At 45.7% G+C, this 23,871-nt stretch overlaps 2 protein-coding genes across 2 annotated transcripts; both read right to left on the reverse strand.

Annotated features, from left to right (window-relative positions):
* Nucleotides 1–3,693: 3,693 nt before the first annotated feature.
* On the reverse strand, nt 3,694–5,112 carry LOC128714027 (DNA methyltransferase 1-associated protein 1). Its single transcript, XM_053808903.1, has 2 exons — nt 5,015–5,112; nt 3,694–4,948 (listed from the first exon to the last, which is right to left on the reverse strand). Exons 1-2 carry the CDS (start codon nt 5,110–5,112, stop codon nt 3,694–3,696), a joined length of 1,353 nt encoding a protein of 450 aa, XP_053664878.1.
* A 380-nt stretch (nt 5,113–5,492) lies between these two features.
* LOC128711086 (midasin) lies at nt 5,493–23,611 on the reverse strand. Its single transcript, XM_053805949.1, has 7 exons — nt 23,519–23,611; nt 23,172–23,422; nt 20,640–23,109; nt 16,159–20,578; nt 6,597–16,092; nt 5,740–6,529; nt 5,493–5,675 (listed from the first exon to the last, which is right to left on the reverse strand). Exons 1-7 carry the CDS (start codon nt 23,609–23,611, stop codon nt 5,493–5,495), a joined length of 17,703 nt encoding a protein of 5,900 aa, XP_053661924.1.
* Between the last annotated feature and the right edge of the window lie 260 nt (nt 23,612–23,871).

Genomic DNA, 23,871 nt, shown 5'->3' on the forward strand with positions numbered 1-23,871 from the left:
CCAAAATGTGCTACCAGCAACACCACAGCAATACTCGACCATATCGGACATGCTCGATCTGGTAAGCTGACAAATCCCTAACGAGTCTCCAAAACGGAGGCACCCAACTTCTGTATAATCTTGCACTTGATCGATTCCAGCCTTCAATCCAGTCGGACCTGTCTTCCCAGACCGTTTGCTGTTAGATCTGGAACGACGGACCGTACCCATAATCAATCATCCTGCCAAATACCACTGAACAGACGACTGTTCAGAATGCGGAAGAATTTCACAATTCATATGTGGAACGAGTTTTGAGTCGAAAAATGGCCTTAAGTTGAGAAAACAATACGCAAAACTGAATCGCGGGTATGAAACAACAACGATTTCCACTATCTTTCAATTTCCTCTTCCAATGGCGAAATCAGCTGTAGGAAACTTCCGCCAGCCAGAATAAGATGTCCGCATCCTCCGCGACGAGTGCGCGGTCCTTGGTGTTTGGTGGTTTTATCAATTGGGTGTCATTTCCCGCTGGTAAGATTCGTGGTAAATAGAGACCAAAAATACGAGAAGATTAATTTCGTTTCCGATTACACTTCTAACCACAAAACGCGCACCAAAAAGCGCACCACAGGGCGAAGGCACGACGCATGATCAAAGCGATCATGCTTGGCGTATGATTAATTGTGTACGGATAGTGTCGATTGGTGTTTCGTACAATCTCCCGCCGGGGTATTAGTATAGCTTCAATGGGTTGGAACTTCCCCGTAGAAAGTTAGATATACCTCCCGTGATAACTCTGGATAGGACAAACGGTCATCGTCTATCGGTCTCGTCAGAGACTTTTGGTAGGCCGTATCATAGACAACTTATTTAAACCGGTAGCTGTTTCCTTGAAGGGCGTCTTTAAGCGTATACCGATCCTATATTCTCACAGATACGTATAAGAGCGTAACCGTGTCAACAGGTTTGTGAAATTGCTCCAATACGTCCGCGATCGCACCACGGCCTACACATCAACACCGAGGTGTCACGAATTCATACCCCGTGGGTAACAATTAGCAAGCAAGTGGAGAAACGACACACCACACCATCTCAACCCTGATCTCTAGAGGATCGTGCAAGGGATTTATTACTACCTATTAATCTTCCCTCTAACAAACGACGGTGTTTGAGTATCTCGTTACTGGATGATCGTTTAGAAGAAACATACCACGACCACCAGCATTCGCCAGCAGAAATTTTTTGCAAGCAATACAGCTGGACAACAAATCGACATATCGAACGCGTACAATCGATAAAATCACGGATGTCACTGAGAAAAACAGGCCTGAAATACACAGTTTAATTTTTCAATATAATAATCATTTAAATAACCTCCCACCTTCAATTCACGAAAGTAGCGATAAAAAAGTGCAATTATTTTAAAAAGCCTCCCGATGATAGTCACTAATGCTGAATGTTAAAAGCCCGCCTGTAATACCGCCCACGGCCAACGGTGGAACGAGTCTTGTCCGCGATCTTGACTCACTTTCCTGCGAAACGAGCGTCATGCGTGGGGGCATATAGGCATGGTGTCGTTCACAGGCTGCCACTTGAGCGAACGCAATCTGGAAACAGATACGTCTCCCACGCATACGGTTCCGAGACAATGTCCTCCAAGTGCTCGTCTAACGTCATCATCAGGCGGATAAAAGGACATACTTTGTAGCCGTAAACTGCACAACATCAGAAACATTTTCGATCGTCAGTCATCAACCTACGAAAACTACAGGGCGAATTATGCGAAGACTTCTTGTGCGTTCTTACCTTGTTTGAGGTTTCATCCTGCTGTACAGGTTATGATGCTGGTAACAACTGGAGCGTTGTATTATCGCTGGGAATTCATTCGTGCTGTTGAATACGCGTACGTTTCTTCGCTTTTCCCCTGTCCTTCTTTCAGAAGTGGTATTCCAACAGCGTTCCGAGTGTGTTCATATCGGTTGGTCTCAGTTCCTGCTACTGAGCAGCAAAGGAAAGTGATCCAAATATCCGAATCCCATTCACTGGACGACAATTTTAACAACGCCTACCGCCTGTTTAAAGGAGCTAAGGCCAGAGATCACCAGAGAAACCCGTGTAAAAACTACCCACAGACCCACGGAAAGATAAGCCACCGTAACGAAAGCTCATGAGGTCGTTTATTTTCTTGGGTATTTGGCCGTTATAATTGGAACGGCGCGAGGAGTTGTCGTGGGCACACTGAACCAAAAACCGGTAAAACAACAAAACACAGCACCAGCGCTACCAAACAAAATTCACACACGGCAACGAAATATGCTCCGCACCGAAACGTACCCTAAACGAGATCTTCTAAACCACCAATCTGGGTGCGGGTTTAAAATTCCGACAAGCTCTAAAGCCCTCTTGTTAAACTATTCGCACGGGTACCGAACGTGGTGGAGCAAACTTGTACAACACTTGCGACACTGCAATTCTGGAACCACACACGGCGACGATCTTTACCTTCTAGGGCAACGCACCGATAAGACCACTGATGCAATTATTCTTAAAGGCCGTCGTTGTTTTTGTTGATTTTTCACATAATCTTCACAAACAGCCAACAGGTGAGATCCCTTTTGGATCGTTGTAATTCTGCACCCTTTACACGCAACGACACGGCTAAAGTTTACATTTAAACAACTTTTCCACGTACTGAAGAGCTATGGTAAGACATTTACCAAGCTTTCTGCCGACATCTAGTCACCGGTGACACAACGCGATAATGCGCAACGCATACACGCGAGTTGTTTACTTTCGCTACGAACGCGTGCGGTCTCCGCTCGTTCACTCGATCGACTGTGATCCGCGACACGATCCGCGGCTGGACCAAACCATTCCAGATGTGAGTGTGTGCACTTTTGTTTTGTATGCTCGCTCGCGCTCTCTCTCTCTCTCTCTCTCTGGTTCTGCCTCTCTCGCTTCGACTTGCGCGATTATGCCTTTTGTTTTGTTTCTCTTAGCAGGGCTGCGTTTTTTACGCAAACAAACCCCCATTCCCTTTTTTGTCGTTTCACCCACACACGGGGTTCGGCGTGTTTCCTTTTGACTCGTTCTACCTACACGTTCATCCTACGCGACCTCCCGTCCTTCCTGTCTGCACCGGTGGTCTCTCTTTCCGTTCGTAATCCATCACGTTTTACCTCAACATTTCCGCCGTTTTTTTACTTTATCCTTCCTGCTTACTTATTCTCGCCTTTTTATCGTTTTGTACAATTCTTCCTTTCATTGTTGTCGCATGCTGCTCTTGTTGCTACTGTCGTTTTCTGAGGCAATCCTTCCCCCGTTCGTTTTTGGGAACCGGTTGACTGATCCCTGTCTGTTGTAACGGCTATTCTGACGATTTGGGTTATTTCCGAAATTTTCATTACCTCTGGAGCGCCTGTTCACGGTTGCGTGATTCCGGTGGGAAACCGGAAACGACACTTTGTGTGTGTAGAAGGACCTCATGCATGTGTGGACAAAAGAGAAAGATGAAATTTGAACAACGATTCCTCATACTGATAGCCTGCCCTAATGAGCCTTTTAAATGAGTTTATTTTAAAGGAATTAGAATTTTCACAAAAAGATCAGTATCGTTTAAATTAAGCTACGTTCTTTCGTCGTGTCGAATAAGATGGTGTTAGAATTGAAATGGTAATTTTATTGACTATTTATATAATTTTTAGACACTCATCAAACCATCGCTCCGACATCTCCATCAATTCCTCCCTCCGATTCATCTGCCGGAGGATTTATAAGCGCTGACGGGATGTTAAGCGTCTTACCCGGACAAAGTGCCTCGTACTGGTGCTTCAGACTCTCCAGCTCGAAGTTGCACGTTGCCAGCGCTGTACGCAATTCGCACAGTAACACCATATCGGATCGCAGCTCATTAAATGCTACACAGATCTCCTCGATTGGTGGTGGGTTTGGATCCACCTTAAACTCCTGCAGCGCCTGCTCAAGCGCTTTGGCTTTCTTTTGACCAACATTGGCCGGTAGCTTCATCTTCTGTGACCTCAGCGATACACCCGTGCCACGAAGATCGGTAAACTTAATGCCAGCACTCTCAACCGCGCTGACCACCGAATCGACCTTGGACGTGCGTGGCTGTTGTTGGATTTTCTTCTTGTTCAGCTTTTTGTCCTGCTTTTTGTGCGATGTGCTCTGGTGGCCGTGTGTCTGGTGCTGATGGTGATGTTGTTGCTGTTCCTTCTGATGGTGTTCCGTCTGCTGCTGGTCCGCCTGTGAGATAAGCTTCTGCAGATCTTGCGTTTTTCGCTCGCGTTCTTTCTTTCGCGCCTCAATCTTCTTCAACTCGTTCAACAACTGCTGTTCCTCCTCGACTTGCTTCGGTGTGCGATCAAACAACTTCTTTAACTGCTCCTTCCGGCGTCGCTCATGTTCCGCATCGAATACATACACCTTCTTCTCGGTGGCTCCGTGACCATTGCTGTTGCGCACCTTGTTCAGTATGCCGACTACCTCGTAGTAGCGCTCCTTGAGATCCTCCACCGATTTAATGCCATAGTTCGCCCGTTCCCAACGGTCACACATGACGATAAATCGAACGTCAAACCGTTTGGCCAGATCGAACAGATGATCCGTCTGCTGTTTAGTCCATTTGGTCGTTTTCAAATGCGCATTGTACTCGTTCAGCGTGTACGTGGGAATGTCCAGCTGTTTGTTAAACTTGGCGAATGGGTATTCTTTTTGCTCATCCGAAACGCGCTTCCAGTGATGAAAGACGGCACCATCGCTTCGGGCTGGATTCACGAAAGGAGCCCACTCCCACCGACGCACTTTTTTCATGCCCAGCCGGGCCTTCGTCTTTTTGTAACCAGACACTGTGTCCGTGGGTAGAAGTGGTGGTGCATCCTTGTTATCATTGTAGAGCAGTGCGAACACCTCACGGTGCATGCCCTCCGGACGTTTGGCCACAATTTTTCTGAAAACAAGAAAACAAACATTCTTGTTATCTTCCCCCAACAGGATCAGCTTTCCACTGGGTTACCTCTCCACAGTTCGCTTCTTGGAGTTTAGTAATGCTTCCTTCGTTAGCTCTGGCGTTACTGGACGCTCCAGCTCAAGAATATCACGCACATCAGCCATGTCGAGTCTAAACAGTAACGCGAATAGTTAAATTATTATAAAAGTAGTGCACTTAGCAGAGTTTTGTTTTGTTTTCATTTATCCGAGTGCGCGTCCAGAATTTGAAGTTTCGTTGTCTAATCTGTACATCGATCAGGTCGTATAAACGCAAACAATATACAATCCGTACAGCATTCATAACATCGCTTGGATGACAAATTATTCGAAAGACACGTTGTATTTGAAATTGCTGCTCACACAAGAAAGAAAGCATATTCCAGCCATATACATTGTAAATGTTTTATTTTTATATTATTCCCTTTTTATGTTTCACGCACCATTATAACAAGCTTAATAATACTTAAAATTATCCTACACCATCGGGCATACCACTGCTTACTTTACTGCTCGCTATTTACTAATTCGAACCATTGCCTCATCGCATCACTCAATACCATCGGAAGCTGCCCCAAATCCCTTACTATTACGTAGTATGGGAAAGGGAAAACGTCAAGGTATGACTGCATGATTATCTGCGTACTGTCTGCCGTGAACAGAGGCACTCGTACATCCATTATTGAATGCTAGAGAAAGGAATCAGAATCGATGGATTAGAACAATTAAAATGTTTACATAAACCATTCTTACCTTGTTGTCTGGATTATCAATAATAATATACACAATGAAGATCCGTTGCAGTCTGGCCAGCTTCACTGCATTTTTAACTTCCTTCTCTCCTTCGCTGTAGATATTCCGACCATCGCTTAATACCAACAGCAAATGCTCAAATACTCCATTATCCGAAGCTGATGCGTCCTCCGTGCTGAATGTGCGCACAAACTTAAGCAACTCCGCAATGCGACTCTGATTTTGTGCAAAGTTCAGTGCACTGATCAGTTTCGGACCGTCAAACTGATCAGAATGCTTCAACAGTATCTTTGGCTTCTCGCCGAACGACATCACGTTCAAACGTCCGCTTTCCAGCAGCGATAACGCTTGCGATACCAACGATATCGCTTGCAGTGTCAGGTCCTTGGAATTGTTATGATCCATCGATTTCGAGTCGTCGATCGCAATCGTAATCTTGTAATCGCGCTGTGCTGGCTTCGTTCGGCGCAACCAAATTTTATCCTTACGGAACTGCGACGCTATGTACGGGATGATTTTCTTCATATTTATCCGTCGACCCGTGCGATAGTCGCCCTTAAGTCGAGTGCATTTTGTCGGTTCCAGGATCAGTCGGAGCTGTTCGCAAAGATCACGTGCACTGGGCAACATTTTGTGCGATATTTGCTGCCACCGCTCAAACGCCTCAGGATCGTTGGAACCATCCTGCAGAATGGAGGATTGCATTTCCGATTCAACCATCTTTCGCATATCGAGCTGCTCGGACGTCGTTGGTTCATCCGGGAGAGTTATATCGTGCAGAATTTCGAATCTGTAATGCAATCAATCTTTAGTATTCTATCACCTTGCAATTTTGTTATAGAAGTGGTATTACTTACATTGTGTGAGCAACTGTGTCATCGCCTCGCGCTACCGTCGCCGTGGGAACTATTTCACCCTCCACTTCCGCGTTTGCTTCACTTTCCATTTTTTCTTTTATCGCATTTTGATCCTTTTTAGCCGGCTTATCCTTCTTGTTCTCGTTTTTCTCGCTCTCTAGAAGTTCCCTTTTTTCCAGTTCCTCTTGCGGTGGCTCATCATCCTCCATCAGCTGATCGGCTGATTCCTCTTCCTGGTCTTTTCCTTCTTTATCATCCTCCTCTTGCTTTTCCTGGTGCTGAATCTGCTTCGATTGCTCTTCCGTTGCATTATCCATGGTAGTTTTATCACTATTTTTAGCATCTTTAACGTGTTGGAACTCGTCATCTTTAAGCTCCTCCTCGGTTACATCCTCTATCTTCTCCGTATCTTCTTCCGGGCGCTCTTCTCGGTTTAGCTGCTCGACCGTCTTCAGTCGCTTCTTTTCTGCTTTGTCGGGATCACCCAGAGAACGATCCTCATCGGTGTGACCTTGTTTGCGCCGTTGTTGCCGTTGCTGTTGCTGCTCTTTTTGTTCATCTTTACGAGTGCGCGTTTCTTTTGATTCCGCAATGCCTCGGTGACCCTTATCGGATTGCTCATTTTCAGCCTGTCCGATACCTTCCTTATCCTCGCCCGTATCCTGCTCGTCTAGCTCGTGCTCCTGTTTCGCTTCCGGCTTATCGTTGGCCACTTGATCGCTCGTACCTTTGTTCTCTGCATCAGGCATTGCCTCCACACGATCCTCTTCAGTACGCTTGTCACGCGACTCATGGTGTTCGTCGCCCTCGGGCCGCTTCTTTTGCTGATCATCTTTCTGCTCTTCCTCTTCCGGTGTTGATTGTTCTTCCTTTTGTTGTTCTTCGCCCGGAACTTGCTGATCGCTGTTTTCCTTGTTCGGATCTTCCTCGGGTACAGGCGGTTCATCGGCAAGCTTATCTGTGCTATCCGGATCGGTTGGTTCTTCTTCCTCGTCTGATGAATCGACGCCATTTTCGTTAGCTGGATTATCCGCCTGATCTTCGCCATCTTTGTCCTCGTCTTCCTCATTGCCTTCCTGCTCACCGTCGGCATTGTCTTTCTTTGCGTCGATATCGAACGGATTCTCCTGCTCTTGGTTATCACCGTCTTTCTGTCTTTCATTTTCATCCAAATTGAAATCTTCATTCAGATCAAGCTCTTCCGCCTCTGGAGGTTCTTCCAACTCGTTATGATAAGGATTTTCATGATCCTCCTCTTCTTGCCCTTCCTTATCGTCCATATCATTAATGTCCTTCGGTTTCCGCTTTTTCTTATCATCCGTAATCGGAGACTGATCAATCGCATCCATTCCGTCATCCTGCTGATTATCATCACCGGACTGCTGTTTATCTTTCTCCGAGCCTAGATCATTATGACGTTCATCTTTTTCATTTGTACCACTTCCGTCTTCTTCTTCCATGCTGTTATCATTTTCTTCCTCTTCCGGCTTTTCCTCATCATCTCCCCAAATCTGATCGTCCAGTTTCTCTGCTCCCTCTTCCGTTTCCCCCATCTGCTTGTCGATCTCCTCATCTTCATCTTTCTCTTCCTCCGAATCCGAACCCTCCGGTCGTTCCATATCTTGCAATTTGGAGTCGAAATCTTCACTCATATCAATGCCTTTCTCTTCCTTGTTATCTTTATCCTCCTCCTGTTTCTCCTTCTCAGATCCCGGTTTTCGAGCATCATCCAGTTGATCTTCCGATTCGATCTTGTGTGACGCATCCTTTTCACCTTCACCATCTTCAAACCCAAACTTTTCGCCCTTGTCGCCATCGTTATCCTGATCACCATTTTGCTCTTTTGCCTCTTCTCCTAGTAAGTCCTTCGGAACGCAGAAACCCTTTGTTGCAAGCTCGATGAAAACAGTTAACATAACAGAGAGCATTTTTGTGCATATCTTGTGAGCGCCCAACTGCTGTATAAGATAGTATTCAACGAGCAAATTATACTGCTCAAGTATCGGCACCAAACGTGTGAGCTTCAGGATCAGAGTGCGCAACCGTACTCTATCGCTCTCTTCTCCAGTCTCCTCAAGCTGTTCCAACAAACCTCTTAATTTCCCAACAACTTTTGCGATACTTAATGTCTTCAAATCGCACAGCAGATCTGCTGCGATCTTTTGCTTCAAGTGTTGTTCCTGTAGATTATAGTCGGATTCATCATCATCTTCGTCCTCGTTGGTATCGGTTTTCACGTCACAAGCAGCTTCTTCATACTTGTCTGCATCTTTACGATCCGGTTCTGGTACTATTTCAGAATATTTCTTGTAGATATTTTGCATAGATATTAGCAGCGAGTGGATAACGTTCTCGATTTCATTATTCACGCTCTCCTCATCGAATGAGCAATCCGCGATGATGTTACTTTCGTTAAATGCTACTTCCGAAACATCCTTCTTGTATTTATCAAAACGCTGCAGCAACTGAACTATAGATTGACCATACACAGAATAACTATCCGGCAATTCGACATTACTGGAGAATTTGAATGCATTCGTCAGCGATAACAGCAACTCTCTAACAGTCGTTAATTTATTCTCAAGGTTCACAATACGATCGCGGGTGCAGTAAGTATCATTGCCCGTTTTACCAATCTCTTCATTCAATTCGACCGTCCGTTTAAGAGCATCTTTTACCAACTTTGTTATCATTCCAAATTCCACCGACTCTCGATAGAAACATCCTTCTGCTGCATTAGTCGGACTTGTCTCGAGTAACTGCAATTCCTCATCGGTTTGGTTTGGCGCAGAGGCAAGCAACATTTGGAATTGTTCCAGCACCAAACGAGCGTCCATGGCACACTGTCCCACGACATCCATCCGCAGACGATATTCACGGAAGCGTAGTCCATTATCATCGTTAGATTGTTCTCCTTCAAGGCAGGCACTTAGCTGGTAGAGGTTCGCAATCAGTCCTCGCAATTGGAGCACATTGTCCACAAGCCCCGATAATGTCTTTCGTTGGTTCTGTACCACCAGGAACATATCGATCGAGAAACCCTTGATGCGATCTACATTGATCGGTCCAGCAATGTCGGGATCAGGCTGTAGCATCACCTTCGACAACAGCTTAATCTTGAACACACATTTGGCATAGTACAGATTAAGCTTATCGTTTAGGAATACGATGTGTTGATCGACCTTCCGGTACCTTGAAGCATGTGTCAACAACTCTAAACTGAATGGTTTAATCGTTGGATCTACAGGATCAGATCCTCCAATCGCCGATTCAACCAACCCAGTCCGGTAACTCAGTCCAAGAACGGTAAGCGTTTTGTAAAAGTCTGACAGTGCCTTTCGCTTTTGGTTCAGTATTTGCTTTGCTTGGGACTTTTGTTTCGGCCGGGGCTGCGTACGGTCCACCTCCAACCCACGCAAATACTCAATTGTTTCTATCTGCTCATGCATAAACGTGTCTAAACTGTACACCAGTCCGGGGAACGGTGCGTGCAGGATCGCTTCTCGACATACATTACGGGCGGTCGAGAAGAATCGATCAATTTTCTGAAAAAGCTGCGTTGCTCCTTGTTGACTACCACCGCTAGTGTTCATTGCTCCTTCTGCGTTTTTAGCAGACACTGGCTTATCAATCGCAAACCGCTCCATCAGCTTCCGCGGAGCCATGAAACTCTTCACATCAACCATGTAGTATGTAACCTTCGCCTCGGATCGCAACACTTTCACCTTTTGTTCATCGGCATCGTTGATTTCCCGTGCCGGGTCTTTGGGAGAAAATACGGAACCTACTCGGGTTGAAATTTCTGTCTCGAACTCCTTCAGGAATTTGTGCAGTTGTCGGTGCACACGTGCTATGTTGTTACGCATGCTGAAGTACGATAAATCCTTGTTGAATGATTCTATTTTTACAAAATCCTTCAGTTTCTTTTCAATCGGAACCCGTTTCGAGCGTACATGTTCTTCAATTTCTTCCGAAAATTGATCAAAGTACATATGAATGTTGTACAGTGCAGCTATCAGTGTATCGCGCTTAGATATATCACAACCAAATTGCTCCTCACCAAGATAATGGAGATACTGCTCGAAGGACTTCATCACACGCAGGCGCAATCCATACTCTGCATAGTTGGACGATTCCATAAACTGCTTCAGTACCTTTATAACATCCTGAATCGTTACTCCGGATTCATCCGCATTCTGCATTTCTTCTTCCTCGTCTAACAGTTCCTGCTCTCCGTAGCATTTCTCTACCTTGTTGTAGTCGAGCAGGTGGCCGAGTTTTCCCCTTCGCGTTGCTCCTACTTGCAAATATTCGTGCAATAGATTGTACATGAAGAACCAGTACCGATATGCCTTCGAACGAACTCTTTCCAAAGTTCGAGACAAACATTCGCGCCAGTACTGCAACTCCATTCGCATCCAGCGGTTGATATATTCTACCACTTCTTTCTCTAGCTCTCGCATATTATTTCCCCGATGAGCAACTGCATTCCATTCGTCTAGTTTCTGCCGTAGCAATTGCAATCCCGTGCTGAAACGTACAATTGGTGCGGTGGATGGTAGACCTAAAATACGCTGCATGATCAACAGGATATCGCTGAGTACAGCATGATCAGGCCACTCCAGCAGCAGCTCCTCGACTCGTTTCTGGACCATTTTTAACACTTTCACACATTGCAGCACCTCCGGGATGTTGGAATCGGTGTAGAAATTATAATTCGTTGACACATAGCTACCACCCTTGGTCTTCCGTTCGATTTGACCCACCTCCATCTGATCGTCATATCTTTCCTGCAGCAATCCGACTGCCAAACTCAATGCACCGTATGCGATTTCATCAAACTCGCTCCCGATGGAGGGTTCATACTTTTGCACGATTTGGTTGAAAATTTCCAATTTTGTTTCGAAAGGTTTAACAAAGTCCAACGACACATTTTCACCCCCACTGGATACCGTCACTTCTGGATGGTAATAATGCGATCGCGTATACTTCGCCATTAGCGTGATGAAACTTTCACAAATCAGTGCATAATCTTCGTCCCCTATCGTATCGGCAGGTTTTTCCTTCCGGACAGGTGCTTTGATGATCTGTTCCAATGTATCGTTTTGTATGAACTCGGCAAAGTCATCGTCGACGTAATTGGGGAACATTTCACTGATCTCACGTTGCGCAATGACGTCTTCGCTTTCCTCGTCACAGTGTGATTTTGTCAAATAAAGACTGTCCTCTTCCGCTTGTCGTTTTCTTCGCAAATGTTCTTGCTTTTGCCACACTTGATTACAGACGTTCACGATACGATCGAGCTCGGTAAACGATCGCTTTCCAACAATCCGCTCCACCATTATCCTGTTCGATACCTCCTGCAAGCGAGCTTTCAGGAGTCGGAAATAAGACTGCTCTGGTTCGGTCAGTTTTTCCATCACCGAATAAATGTTCACCTTGTGACGATCGTCGAAAAGTTCGAGAGGCTTAGCGCTCGGGAATTGTATGAACTTTACCAACATCTTCATCAGAGAACGATTTTCGTTTAGATCATAAAATGCTCCATTCGGTTTCTGTTCTATGGTCACCCGCTTGGCACATAGACAGTGCCGCAGACCGTTCATACCATATCTGAGTGTTGTAATTGAGTTACATAACGGACCCATGAAGTCTTGGTAGTAAGGACTGTAACGCTTTAGAGTGTGATGCTCGAATTGCAGCGCGATATCATTCCACACATCGATCTGCGTGATTAGCTCCGACACCTTCAGCAGGAAGGCTTGTGTGTGGTTACGATTGTTGACCGAATTTTGCATATCCACCACATAATCCAGACACTGAACGATTGATTTCACGAGCATCCCCATCGTAGCGGGATGGCAGCAGGAGAGTAGGAAATTGTTTACATCTCTTACCAATTCTGCATACAAAACAGTATTGTTTGGACGAAGAGCTACCTTGCGCTGCAGGTGTTGTTCTTTGCTCCTTAGCCGTTCAATCTCACTAAGGAACAGACGACGATTATGCTCCCCAAGCTGACGGTAGTTCATCGTTACTGCCATGCAATCGTACGTGCGGACCAGCATTTCTAACAGAACGATATCTTCCTCTAGATAGCGTTTCTTTAGCCGGTTCTTTTCAACCGGATCAAGCAACGGCAGGAAAACGTACAAATTCAATTCCAGTGTTCCGGTAAGCGTGCGCATTAAAGATGCCATCCGCCAGTCTCGATCGCGATCTTCCTCTTCATCATTCAGTTCCTTTGTTTGTTCCTGATACTGGCGTAATAGTTTCGCGACGTCGAGGAAATCGTTTACAAATTGATGCGCTCTATCGCTCACTGCATCACTATCCTGCACAATAAACTCAAGCTCTTTCAACAGTTTTATCGCTGCAGTGTTAGCCAATTGCAAATGATTGCTTTCTGCACGATAATCTCTGGAAAGCACGCGCGTGTTACCCCACAAGATCGTGGCTATTGTGCCTAATGTGTGCCGCCAGTCTGGTAGCTCACCTAATCCTGTCACTCTGAATCCACTTGAGCGCTTTTCTAGCAGAATTGACAGACAACTCATCGTTAGCAAGGCACCGCGGAAGCTGCTAGTGACCTTATCGGTTGCATCCGGCTCATGATTATTGTGATGCGTCTCGTAAACTTCAGCATTTTCAACATTATGACAGACATTTCGCTGAAGGATCAGTGAACTAAGTTCGAGTCGTTCCAGCAGGCTACAAAATTCGTGCCAATAGGAGCTTAAATTACGATAAAGTTGCGTTGGTATACTCGACAACAGTTGCTCAAACGGTGCTTCGTCGATTAATGCCAGCAATGAATTGTACGCTCCAACCGCTGCACGATGTTCTTCTTCAGTTTGTGACTTGATTGCACATAGTGCATCAATTCCAAGTGAACGTATGTTTAACAAATAGTCCATTCGAACTGGGTGCTGCTGATTACGTCCACGCGAAGCTAACAACACCTTGTACACATAGTACTCTAACAACGGTAAACGTTCCAGTTCGTATTGACTTGCAGTGGTGAGGCATTCCTGTTGTGGCAGCGATTTAGTGTCTGTCTCGAATGAAGAAATCATATCGACGACTTTTTTTAAAATTTCCTCCTTCACGTCATGTCTTTGTGTACCATTCCTAGACATGATCAATTTGTAGTAGCTCTTGATTGGTTCCTTCCGCGGCGATTCAATCATTGCAAACGCATCGATGTTTGTATCGGGTTCTTCACTTTCATTGATCAAAGCATGTTCGCGACGTTCAAACATTATCGCTAGTAGCGATCGCTTTAAGTCGAAAGTTTTCACATGATTCAGTAGTGTGACTCGCCGTTGGAACTCGTCATACGTATGTCGTTTGCTCAGTTTAGGCACCAATCTCATGCTATCAGCCAGTTGCATAAGGTTCACGGCTTTTTCCACCTGCTCGGCAGTGTACAGTGGCAGGTACTCCAGAAAGCGTTTACCGTAAGCTTTCCGCATGGCGAGCAAAGGATGCGTCAGCTCTGTAATAGATTGCCGTAAAGCTACTCTTACTTGGTTGCCATTCTCCTGCGAACCTTTCTCCAACAGACTCAGACAGTGCTTCTCAACCCATTGGTAATGAAGCGTAAGATTGTCCATCAATCCCACCTGCAGCTCTTTGTTCTCGTACATTTTCCGATGCGAGAGATCGATTAGTCGATTTATCCATTGGTTTGAGATGATCAATCGTACGTACAGCTCGTCACTCATCAGTAGGTCCGGTAGTGCTTGTACGACCATTGTACGGTAGTTGTTAAGGAAGTCATACAACATCAGAAGCAATCCATTACTAATTCCATCGTTGATCAACTTATCGTGAACTGCTTTCGAATACGATAATAGATCGATCTGGCTAAGCTTTGTTACCGTGTCTACATTGACTGGGGAGAGGATTGTGTGAAGCAATAGCTCGCTGCTCACCTTTCGAGAATCCAATTTGTTGCTTATAGCTACATAATCACGAATCCTTGGGAATAGATTACGATTCCAGGGCAGATCTCCCGTTGTTTCAGATTGTGGTATCTTTTGCACCGCTGCACACAACATTTCATTTAGTTCGATGATTAAATCAAGTAGCTTGGTCACATTCACTCCATCCTCTAGATTTTCCACCGCTTCAGGCGGTTCTGTCTTGTACTTTTGTTGAACCTCCGGACATTGTGATTGCATCGCGAACTTCAAACTGGATGGCGCTGCATCCCAGTCTCGTTGCAGTTTCCTTTCCTTAATCTCCATATCCATTCCACGTACGTCCACTTGAATACCAGTTCCATTTACATTCGCACTTAGTGCTGTTTTCTGATGATTCTTCACGTTCTTTAACGCTTTACCTGCTTCATCGATCGCTCTGCGTAGATATGCTGTTCGCATTTCAATATCAACTTGCGTGCTAATTTCATACAAAAAGTAAAGCAGGTATTTCAATGAACTCTTACTCGTCTTGCCGCCAATCGATTCAAAGCCACTTGATATGTCCGCCATCATTCTATCACCGTCCAAACCTTCAGTGTAACCACGAAGCAGCGCCAGAAACGGTTCCGCTTGTAGTTTGATTCGAGCCAGTTTTGTGAGACCATTCGCATGAAGCGTAACATTTTCAAAGTGTACCGTACTTCGCCGCACGGCGATCGATTGAATAACTTTTTCAATCACCTCTTTCAATGCGTTCCGATAGAAATCCAATCCATAGCCCAGCAGATCCACGTTAGATGTCCGAACGTAAACATCCATCGCACTCAGCTTTAGACAGTCGATACTGCGTTCAGTTCCCTGTTTTTGTAGATTCTGTGCCATTAGTTGAGCAAACCGCACTAAATGAGCTACTCCGAATGGACTAAACTGTTCCGACTGCCCAGAACTATTCCGCAGTTCCTTATGGATGGAAAGACAGACCTCGATGAGATACGGCTCACGAATTCCATTTGCAAACACAAGCCGCCGCAGATCGTCTAATTCGTACGCATCCCGACTGGCAAAAGCCAGTTCGATGCATCGGTTCCTCATAGCACGAGAGATTTCACCATTCTTTGGATCCAAGGTAAGGAACGCTTGGAAATTACGATGTCTTTGAACCACTTCCGTCGTAGTTTCGTCATCGCCAGCATCGTCTGTCCTGATGGTACCTTTCTCCGAAATCATTAGCGCACCGTTCGGTTCAAATACAGGATTTAAACGGTCGAGGACGGCGGACGAGCAAAGGTTCACATGCTCCAGGCATATGTGTTGTCCGGTACGAAGACACTTCACCACCTTCGAATCCACCCACTCGAAATGGCCACCGGTATTGAGTGTCTGAACTTGCCTGGCGAGATGATCCAACTTTTCTAGCACTTTGTACATCCCGTTGAGTCGGTTGATTGTAATGTCAGATTCACCGTACTGCACCAGGACCGTGATAACATTCTGTAGGGCACTGAGTCGCTTTCGGAACAGAACCATCTCACCGCTCTGTAGCGAGCTTGTTATATTTGCACTAAAAGCTAAAATTAAACAAAAAAAAACTAATACATCGGATTTCCCAATATGAAAATTCATTCTATACTCACCAGCAGCACCTTCACTCAAATTTTCGTACTTTTCCCAACAATCCAGTAAGGCCAGTACAGATCCTCCCTTTGAAAGCACGGCAGTGCCATCTCGTAACAGCAATTGTTTCACTTTCTTCCGCAATGTCGTTTCTACCAGTGCAGCCATCTCTTCCATATGACGGTTAAAATCGAACTGCTGGAAACTACCCGTCACGGTGTCGTCTATAGTGTCCACCTGATAGAATGCATCGGACAACGTAGAATGTAGTGCGATTACTTTCGTTTTACCACAGTCACTTGGCCCACACAAGATGATCGGTTTCTCCAGGTGCACACACTCCGTTACACTTTTGAGCAGTTCCAATTGACTAGCAAGAATCAAGGTCGATGTGCCTCCAGTAGCAGATATCGGTTGTTGTTTTACAGCAGCAAGCGGAAGTTCTGCACTATCTTCCATGGTACATCCTTTCTGGAGGACAATATCTCCAAGGTACAACTTGTCATCCGTCCAGTACAAACCAATGTCTTGGGAGATACGCTCCAGCTCATCTCCATCACAATGGAAAACGTCCGAAAATGCAGTCACTATATAACGTTTATCCAAATCTGCACGCATCCGCTGATAGTAGACTAGTTTCATCTTTTCGAAAAGTACCACCAAAAGCTTATGTTTGAGGTTGTCTGTTCCAAAGCCATTTTGAGGCACTACAAACCCACAGCTTTCGCTGAAGAACAGTTCGCACCAGCGTAGGATATCTCGAAGATTCGCTTCAAATGGACCACCTTTGTAACCGAATTCTAGATTTGCCAATCCGCATTCTAAGCGTTCCGAAAACACAACCATTTTTTCAGCCAGATCAAACTTTAATCGTTCGTCACTCGCTGTGTCTCGATGTTCGAAATAGCTTACTACTGAGCTTTGGGACATTTCAAATCCTTTGCCTTTCATCAAACGCTCTCCAAGCGCATCGAATTTCTCTGCATATTTGCCATGCACAACGTGTAGCAAATCTCGCCGTTCAAGCTTCCTCAGATACACTTTCGTGAAACGATTCAGGAATGACTGTGGCAAACCTTTACGACCGCCTCCCTGTCGAAGCGGATTCTGTGCGGCAAAGATTCGTGTTCTTTTGCCCAGATGGAAGGTTTTGTTCAGCTCGGCTATGTACACCTCTCCACGATGATCCAGGATTGCGTTCAAACCCTCCAGAACACTTTGCGGCGCCAAATTTAACTCATCCAGAAGAATCCAGGTGTTTCGACGGGCCTTCAGTGCGGCTAGTAATGGTCCATCGCGCCACACAAACGATCCTAGCGCTGGCCGAGAATCTGCAGATGCATTTGTTTCGACGCGATCACTACTGTTTACCTCGAGCGATCGATCATCCGCTGGTAGATCCGTACCGAAAAGATCAGCAAGATCAGTATGCTCGCAGAGATTGATACGCACAACATCGTATCCTATTTCACGGGCAAGACTTTCAACTAATGAAGTTTTTCCCACACCTGGAGGACCTTCCAATAGAATGGCTTTATCGAGGCTCAATGCAGATAGCAATCGGAAAAGGTTGCGCTGAGTCGTTGGTGCAGTGAACATAAAGTCTGTGCTTTGTCGTGTAGCTTGTTGCACATTTGGGATCAGTTCGATGTAGAATGGATGAATACCAAAACGACTTTCCGTTGATGTGATCACCGAAAGTGCACCAGACCCTGTCGCCTGCTGATCGTAATCAATCATGTTGATTATTCCATTCCACTGCAGCAACTGTTTCATCAGTTTCATCAGCGATCGACGCATTTGACGCCGTATGGATACAATTTCTTCGTATGTCTCATATGGCAACATTTCTAGCGAGTCAAGAAACACGGTCTCCAGACCGTAAATCAGTGCCTCTGGGAGTCCTACCCGCGACGCATTCTTCGCAACGAATCCAACCCATGCCAATACATCTCGGATGCTGAAGTTGAGCTTTTCGATCGACTGTTTCAACACTTGCACCTCTTTCACGATGACTCGAGCAATTGCACCCATGGATTCGTTTTCTGTGGGGAAGGAATCATCACCTTCCAGCAACAGCTGGCGACGCAACGTATTCTCCGCAATGTGAGTTAAATCATCTTCCGAATCAGTAGCTCTGCACCATATCTCCGTTAAGCGATTTCGCAATGCAGGTGATAATTCTTTCTTTCCGAAATCACCACCCGGATTCATAGTGGCAAGAAACTGGAATCCGCCGTGAGCAGTTATCACAAAACCATCGTTGCATTGTACGCCCTGCTGGGATGTTCCATCGACGATTGCTCCGGAAGATACACCCCCTTTCTCTGCCAGAAGAAGCGTGCGCTCCGGTTCCAAGACACAATTCAATCGCTCCAAAACTGAGTCCTCTGCAAGTGAAATTTCATCTGCCAGAAAGAATCCTCCTTCTTGCATCGACAGAACAAGCGGACCATCTGACCATTCGAACAGTTGATGTTTCTTTGAACCAGTCAGTTCATCGTCCATTACCTTCTTTTGATCTGACCGATAAGGACGAAGCCCTCCAAGAAAATCAGCCCCTTCCGTGTGCATGTGGCAGTTCAGTATTCTTAATGTTTTCTGTTCCAGCGTTGCCAACAGTTGACAAACAGTCGTTTTACCACAACCAGTTGGTCCGACCAGCAGTACCGGTTCGTTAAACTGCAACGCTTTTGCTACCAGTACTGCCATTCGGCGCATATCAAATGTCCATACTATTCCTTCACCGCCTCGCCGTCTTTCCTCATTCGCTGTTTCGTTCGTATCAGCTCCACATGCCATCACACGTTCCAAAATCGAACCGGTCACTTTCGAAGTGTTCTCGGACAGACTGAAGAGATTGCTCTCTTCTACACGTTTACGAAAGTGTGCAAAGAGTGCCTCACGTATGATTTCCGTTTCGTATGAGCTACGTACTTTGGAAGATAACACTAGATAGCCTTCGTCGATCAAGTGTTGATTCCAATCGTAGCTGTGATCTTCAAGTAACTTCGGATCGGCATAAGTGTACCGATTGCCCCATCGAAACAGATCACGGAGCGTAAAGTTCTGCTTGGCCGTTGTGCTACGGCGGTTCAGCTGCAGATCCGACATCACTTTCACCATCTTCACAGCGTAGGAACGCGGTATATGACAACGCCGTTCTAAAATTACCTCCAACTCCGGTTTGGAAATATCCGAGAAATGTAATTCTATGAAGCGATTTTTGAACGCTCGTGAAAGCATCTTGCGACCACCGTAAAGACCGGGAGGATTTTGTGTTGCAAACAGCATGAAATTGGAATGTGCTTTCACCACGACCTGCGTCTCCGGGATGAACAATTCCCGATTATCGTCGAGCACACGGTTCAGCGCCTCCAGAATGTCACTTGGTGCCAAGTTTAGCTCATCCAATATAATCCAGTACCCGTTACGCATTGCTTCCACCAGTACGCCTTCCTTGAACGTTAGCTTTCCGGTCACATCGGCCACGTACGTACCAATGTACTCTTGCAGATCCGTATGCTCATGGTTGTTGATTCTAAGACACACATTTCCGCTCCGTTTCGCTATATACTCGATCAAGCTAGTTTTTCCAGCAGACGTTGGTCCTTGTAACAGTACCGGCAATCTTCCGATCGATATGATTCGTGCCAAATCGCGCAGATTACTGCGCACACTGTCCGTCAGGATGTAACTCTTGCATTCCTGCACTTCGCGGGGACCTTGTTCAATCCAATAACCTTCAAAATCGAGCTGTTTCTCTGCATTCACCTTCGGGCGCGGTATGGGTGCGAGTTTCTTCACCACAACTCCACTGCTATCCTTCGGAAGCAGAGTTTGCCGAATGTACGTCAGCACCGTGGCATGTGATTTAAGATCCAGCTGTGTGAGGAAGCTTATACAGAACGCCTCGTACAGATTGCGATCAATGGTGCCACATAAATTCTTCCCACAGATCGATAGCGCCCGACACAGTGTACGCAGCGAGAACACGGGCCGATTACCGAGACCATCGTTTAGCTCAAGCTGAGCCATTGCACGCAATCGACGGTAAAGCTTAACCGTGTTCATGATCCGCCCCTTTTGAATGCCCGTCGATGAAAGGTAATCATTTACCAGAATGAGCAAATCATTCTCAGCCAACAGCTCGTCCACAAAGTACTCGGTGAAACGGTTACGAATACCCACTGGGAGATCCTTCTTGCCTACATCTGTGCTAGGGTTCATGCACGCAAAAATGCGGAAGTTGGGATGACGTTTCACCGGTGTATAATCTCCACGCTCGAGCAACACGATCGATCCATCCGGTTCGAGTATAGTTGAAAGGCACTCGAGCGTTTCCGTTGATGCTAGGTTTATCTCATCCAACAATACCCAATCGCCATTTCGAATGCAGTTTACCAGCGACCCAGGGATAAATGCGAACGATACGTTGATCTGAAAATAGGTACATTTTGTTGTAATTGATGTTTAAATTAGATATTGGGATAATACCCACCGAATTCTTCAGTTGAGCGTCCAATTTTCTCAGCTTCGCTTGCAAAATATTCCATTTTTCACGCACATTTTTTCCATCCTTCTCAAGTGTATTGCTCTTAATCTCATTACTGCCTTGTACCACCTTCTGAAGTGATGCTTTTTCGGATATTTTCAGCATCAGCTTCACCAGCACATCGTATTCACCGCTCCCGTAGCACTGTGCAACATTGGCAAGAAATTTTTCATTCTTCTGCGCATTGAACGATCGCCGGAACAAACTTTCAAACTCGTAGCGCAGTGGTGTGACCACGAAACCCAAATCCACCGGCTTATATCCTCCGACTAGATCTGACACATCCGATTGATTGTTCATGTTCACCACGACCAGCTTGTGGTGGGTTTGATAGGCAAGATACTGTACCGAGCTTGTCTTTCCTACACCCGTTTCGCCTACCAGCAATACTGGTTCGTTCTGCGAGACGGCTACAGCGATCCGCTCCAATAGACATGCTGCAGGTCGCGTGAAGGAAAATGTTGGCGATGGTTCGTTGTGTCCTGCTCGATATTGCATCGTTTTGACCCGGGAAGATGCATTACGATCAAGTTTCTGACGCTTGTTTAAGAAATTGTGCTCCGTCCGGTCGGTATTATTTTCATCGTTTGACTCTGGGGGCAGTGAGCGCTTCAGGACTACCCTTCCCACACGAATTTCACTACTAACACTCACCTCAACTGCTGGTTTGTATTCTACGCAAAGGTGCTCACAGCGACTAGGAAGGATGCCGATTTTTCCTCCTATACCCGTCACAAGCTTTGTTCGAAAGGTACCATGTGGTATGTGCGAGCAAAACAGATCGACCGCGTTTTGAAATACGAAGTACGCACACTCGGTGCTGGTAGCAGAAAACGATGGATCCGATCGACGACACAGCTTTATAAGATCCCTGGTCGATACGAGGCGCCTGTTTGATCCAGAGGAAAATGGCATTGTGGCTAGCTTTTCGCCGCTTTCCGACTGAAAACTTGGCAGTGTATCTTCTACACTGATTGCTAATCCTTCTGCTTCAGCATCTTGCAAGAGCGGCTGTTCTAAGAGCGCCAGTTGTTCTGCGGTGAAATTTTGATTGTCCTCATCCGAATGACATCCGCTCGAGAATGTTAAATAAATGTCCACAATTCTGGTTGCCACGGTGCGAAGCTTCGGGTAGCGAATGCAGATTATGTCGCACAGTTCCTTCCGCGACAGAGGCACTATAGTGACGGTGTACAGATATTTCTCCAGCAAACTGTACGTGCTACATTGAGCCTGCGATGCACTCGATTTTGCTCCCGAGCGTAGTGTTACAAAAAGTTGAAACCCAGGCATCACACGAAGACAATCGCGAAACCCTGGTACACTTAGATATCCATTTTCCAGCAAGTTCGTCAGTACGGTGCAAACGTCTTGGGTGGCTGAATCCAAATCCTCCAATAATAGCCAATATCCGTACATAACAGCCTGTGTTAATACACCCGGTTGCCAAACGAATTCTCCTGGGGTGTCCGTGCAACGATACTGACCGAGAAGGGTTTTGCTGTCCGTCTGATCGCCTAGTTGAACTCGCAAGAATCCACTCTTTGGAGCAACCTTCTTGAGTGATTCAACATCATACTCGAATGTTTCATTTCCATCGATGTCAGCAACTTTGGAGCCTTTGTTAAGCTTGCGTTTCTTGGACATCTCTTCCTTTAGCACTTGTGGCTTGGCACATTCTTCTCTTTTCGGCGGAATTCTACCAGTAGCTTTAGCTAGATATTCTACCAACGATGTTTTCCCACTTCCAACCGGTCCCGAGAGACAGATGGCTTTGCCAGAAGACACACCTAGGGCAAGATTGCGTAAATTCAACTTTGTAGAATTCACATTTACCAACAGATCAGACTCAGACGGCTGTGGAACGTCTGTCTGTTGTGCCGCATCCTGCTCGTGTGTCATTCGGAGGTAGAAATTAACGTTGTCCTTATCGAAAATTGGTAGAAGTACATCACCAATATTGGTAACCACGTTGCTCTTATACTGCCAAACAATTTTGCCTACACTGGAGATAACGCTCGATTCCTCTTCTTCCCCTTGGCGAAGGATATGGGGGTTCATGCGATTATCTTCCTCCAACATAACTTCCATCGGTATACCTTCGTCCAGCTTGTTCAGATCGGTTTGTGACATTCCAGCAACAATCCCCATTATTCGGTTCAGATAGTACCGCTTGCGTGGACAATCATTGCTATCGAACTGTTCGAAAAATTCTGACCAATTCCAAGCCGAACGGTAATATACTGGATCGGCAATTAGATATCGATGGCATGCCTGTAACATCTCCAAAGCGAAACCGTCTGAGGGCTGTGCCTTTTGCTGCTTTTTACGATACTTTTCCTTCGGTTTATAATCGTCGTCTTTCATCTCGCGTACGAACGGAGACGGGTTTTTCCGGAAAAACGCCATGGAATACCTTGAACGAGTAACGTAACCATGATTTTGTTTTGTGGCACTGCAATCGGGGTGCATATTTACCTCAATACATCCGGACAAAGTAATATCAGCTTCGAAAGGGCCACACATTTTCGGCGGTATGGTTCCAAGTCTGCTATATTAAATTCTTCTTTTCTTCCTCCGTTTGCAACTTCTTCCCTCTCGAACACATTCGTCACAATCAGCAGCAGCATACTCTGAAACCGGCGTCCGATTTCCTCTGTGTAGCGTCGATTTTCAAGCAGTTTACCCAACACGTTACAAATTTCATCCAGTTGGACTGAATTTAACTTCTAACCAAACAAGAAACCCGATATTAGGTGGAATATTATGGCAACAGTGCAGCCGTAACACCCGTAGCACTTCATACCGCATGTGAATACACTTACCCTTAACCTAGAAAATGGATCCAACTCTTTGCAATGCATTTTCTCCTGCAAATGCCGCACATTGTGTAAAACTTTATCACCATCGATTTCCATCGTGCCCAAGTAGTACAAATGAAACGAAACAAAACTCGGAAAATACTGTGAAAATGGAAAATATGGCCAATTCTAGCACGATTCGCACGTTCCGCACTTGAGCTAGCCGCTGTGAGAGAAACATGTGCTACTTGTCAAACCACACGCGTGCACGTGTTTGTAAATAATGGACGATACGTCAAATGCGTGCGTTTGTTTTGATTATTAGCTTGTAAATGTGTGCGTGAAGCAACATATTCCAGGGTTGCATAGAACCGTGT

Source organism: Anopheles marshallii, chromosome 3 (genome assembly GCF_943734725.1).
Source record: "Anopheles marshallii chromosome 3, idAnoMarsDA_429_01, whole genome shotgun sequence".
Taxonomy (NCBI): Eukaryota; Metazoa; Arthropoda; class Insecta; order Diptera; family Culicidae; genus Anopheles; species Anopheles marshallii.

What these genes read in the sequence shown, in the direction of transcription:
- LOC128714027 (XM_053808903.1), bottom strand. Translation starts at nt 5,112, where the DNA reads ATGGCTGATGTGCGTGATATTCTTGAGCTGGAGCGTCCAGTAACGCCA. An exon ending in AAGAAGCGAACTGTGGAGAG is followed by an intron (nt 4,949 to 5,014) that starts GTAACCCAGTGG and finishes TCTTGTTTTCAG; the next exon opens with AAAAATTGTGGCCAAACGTC.
- LOC128711086 (XM_053805949.1), bottom strand. Translation starts at nt 23,611, where the DNA reads ATGGAAATCGATGGTGATAAAGTTTTACACAATGTGCGGCATTTGCAG. An exon ending in TTTGAGTGAAGGTGCTGCTG is followed by an intron (nt 16,093 to 16,158) that starts GTGAGTATAGAA and finishes GTTTAATTTTAG; the next exon opens with CTTTTAGTGCAAATATAACA. An exon ending in GACACAGTTGCTCACACAAT is followed by an intron (nt 6,530 to 6,596) that starts GTAAGTAATACC and finishes ATTGCATTACAG; the next exon opens with ATTCGAAATTCTGCACGATA.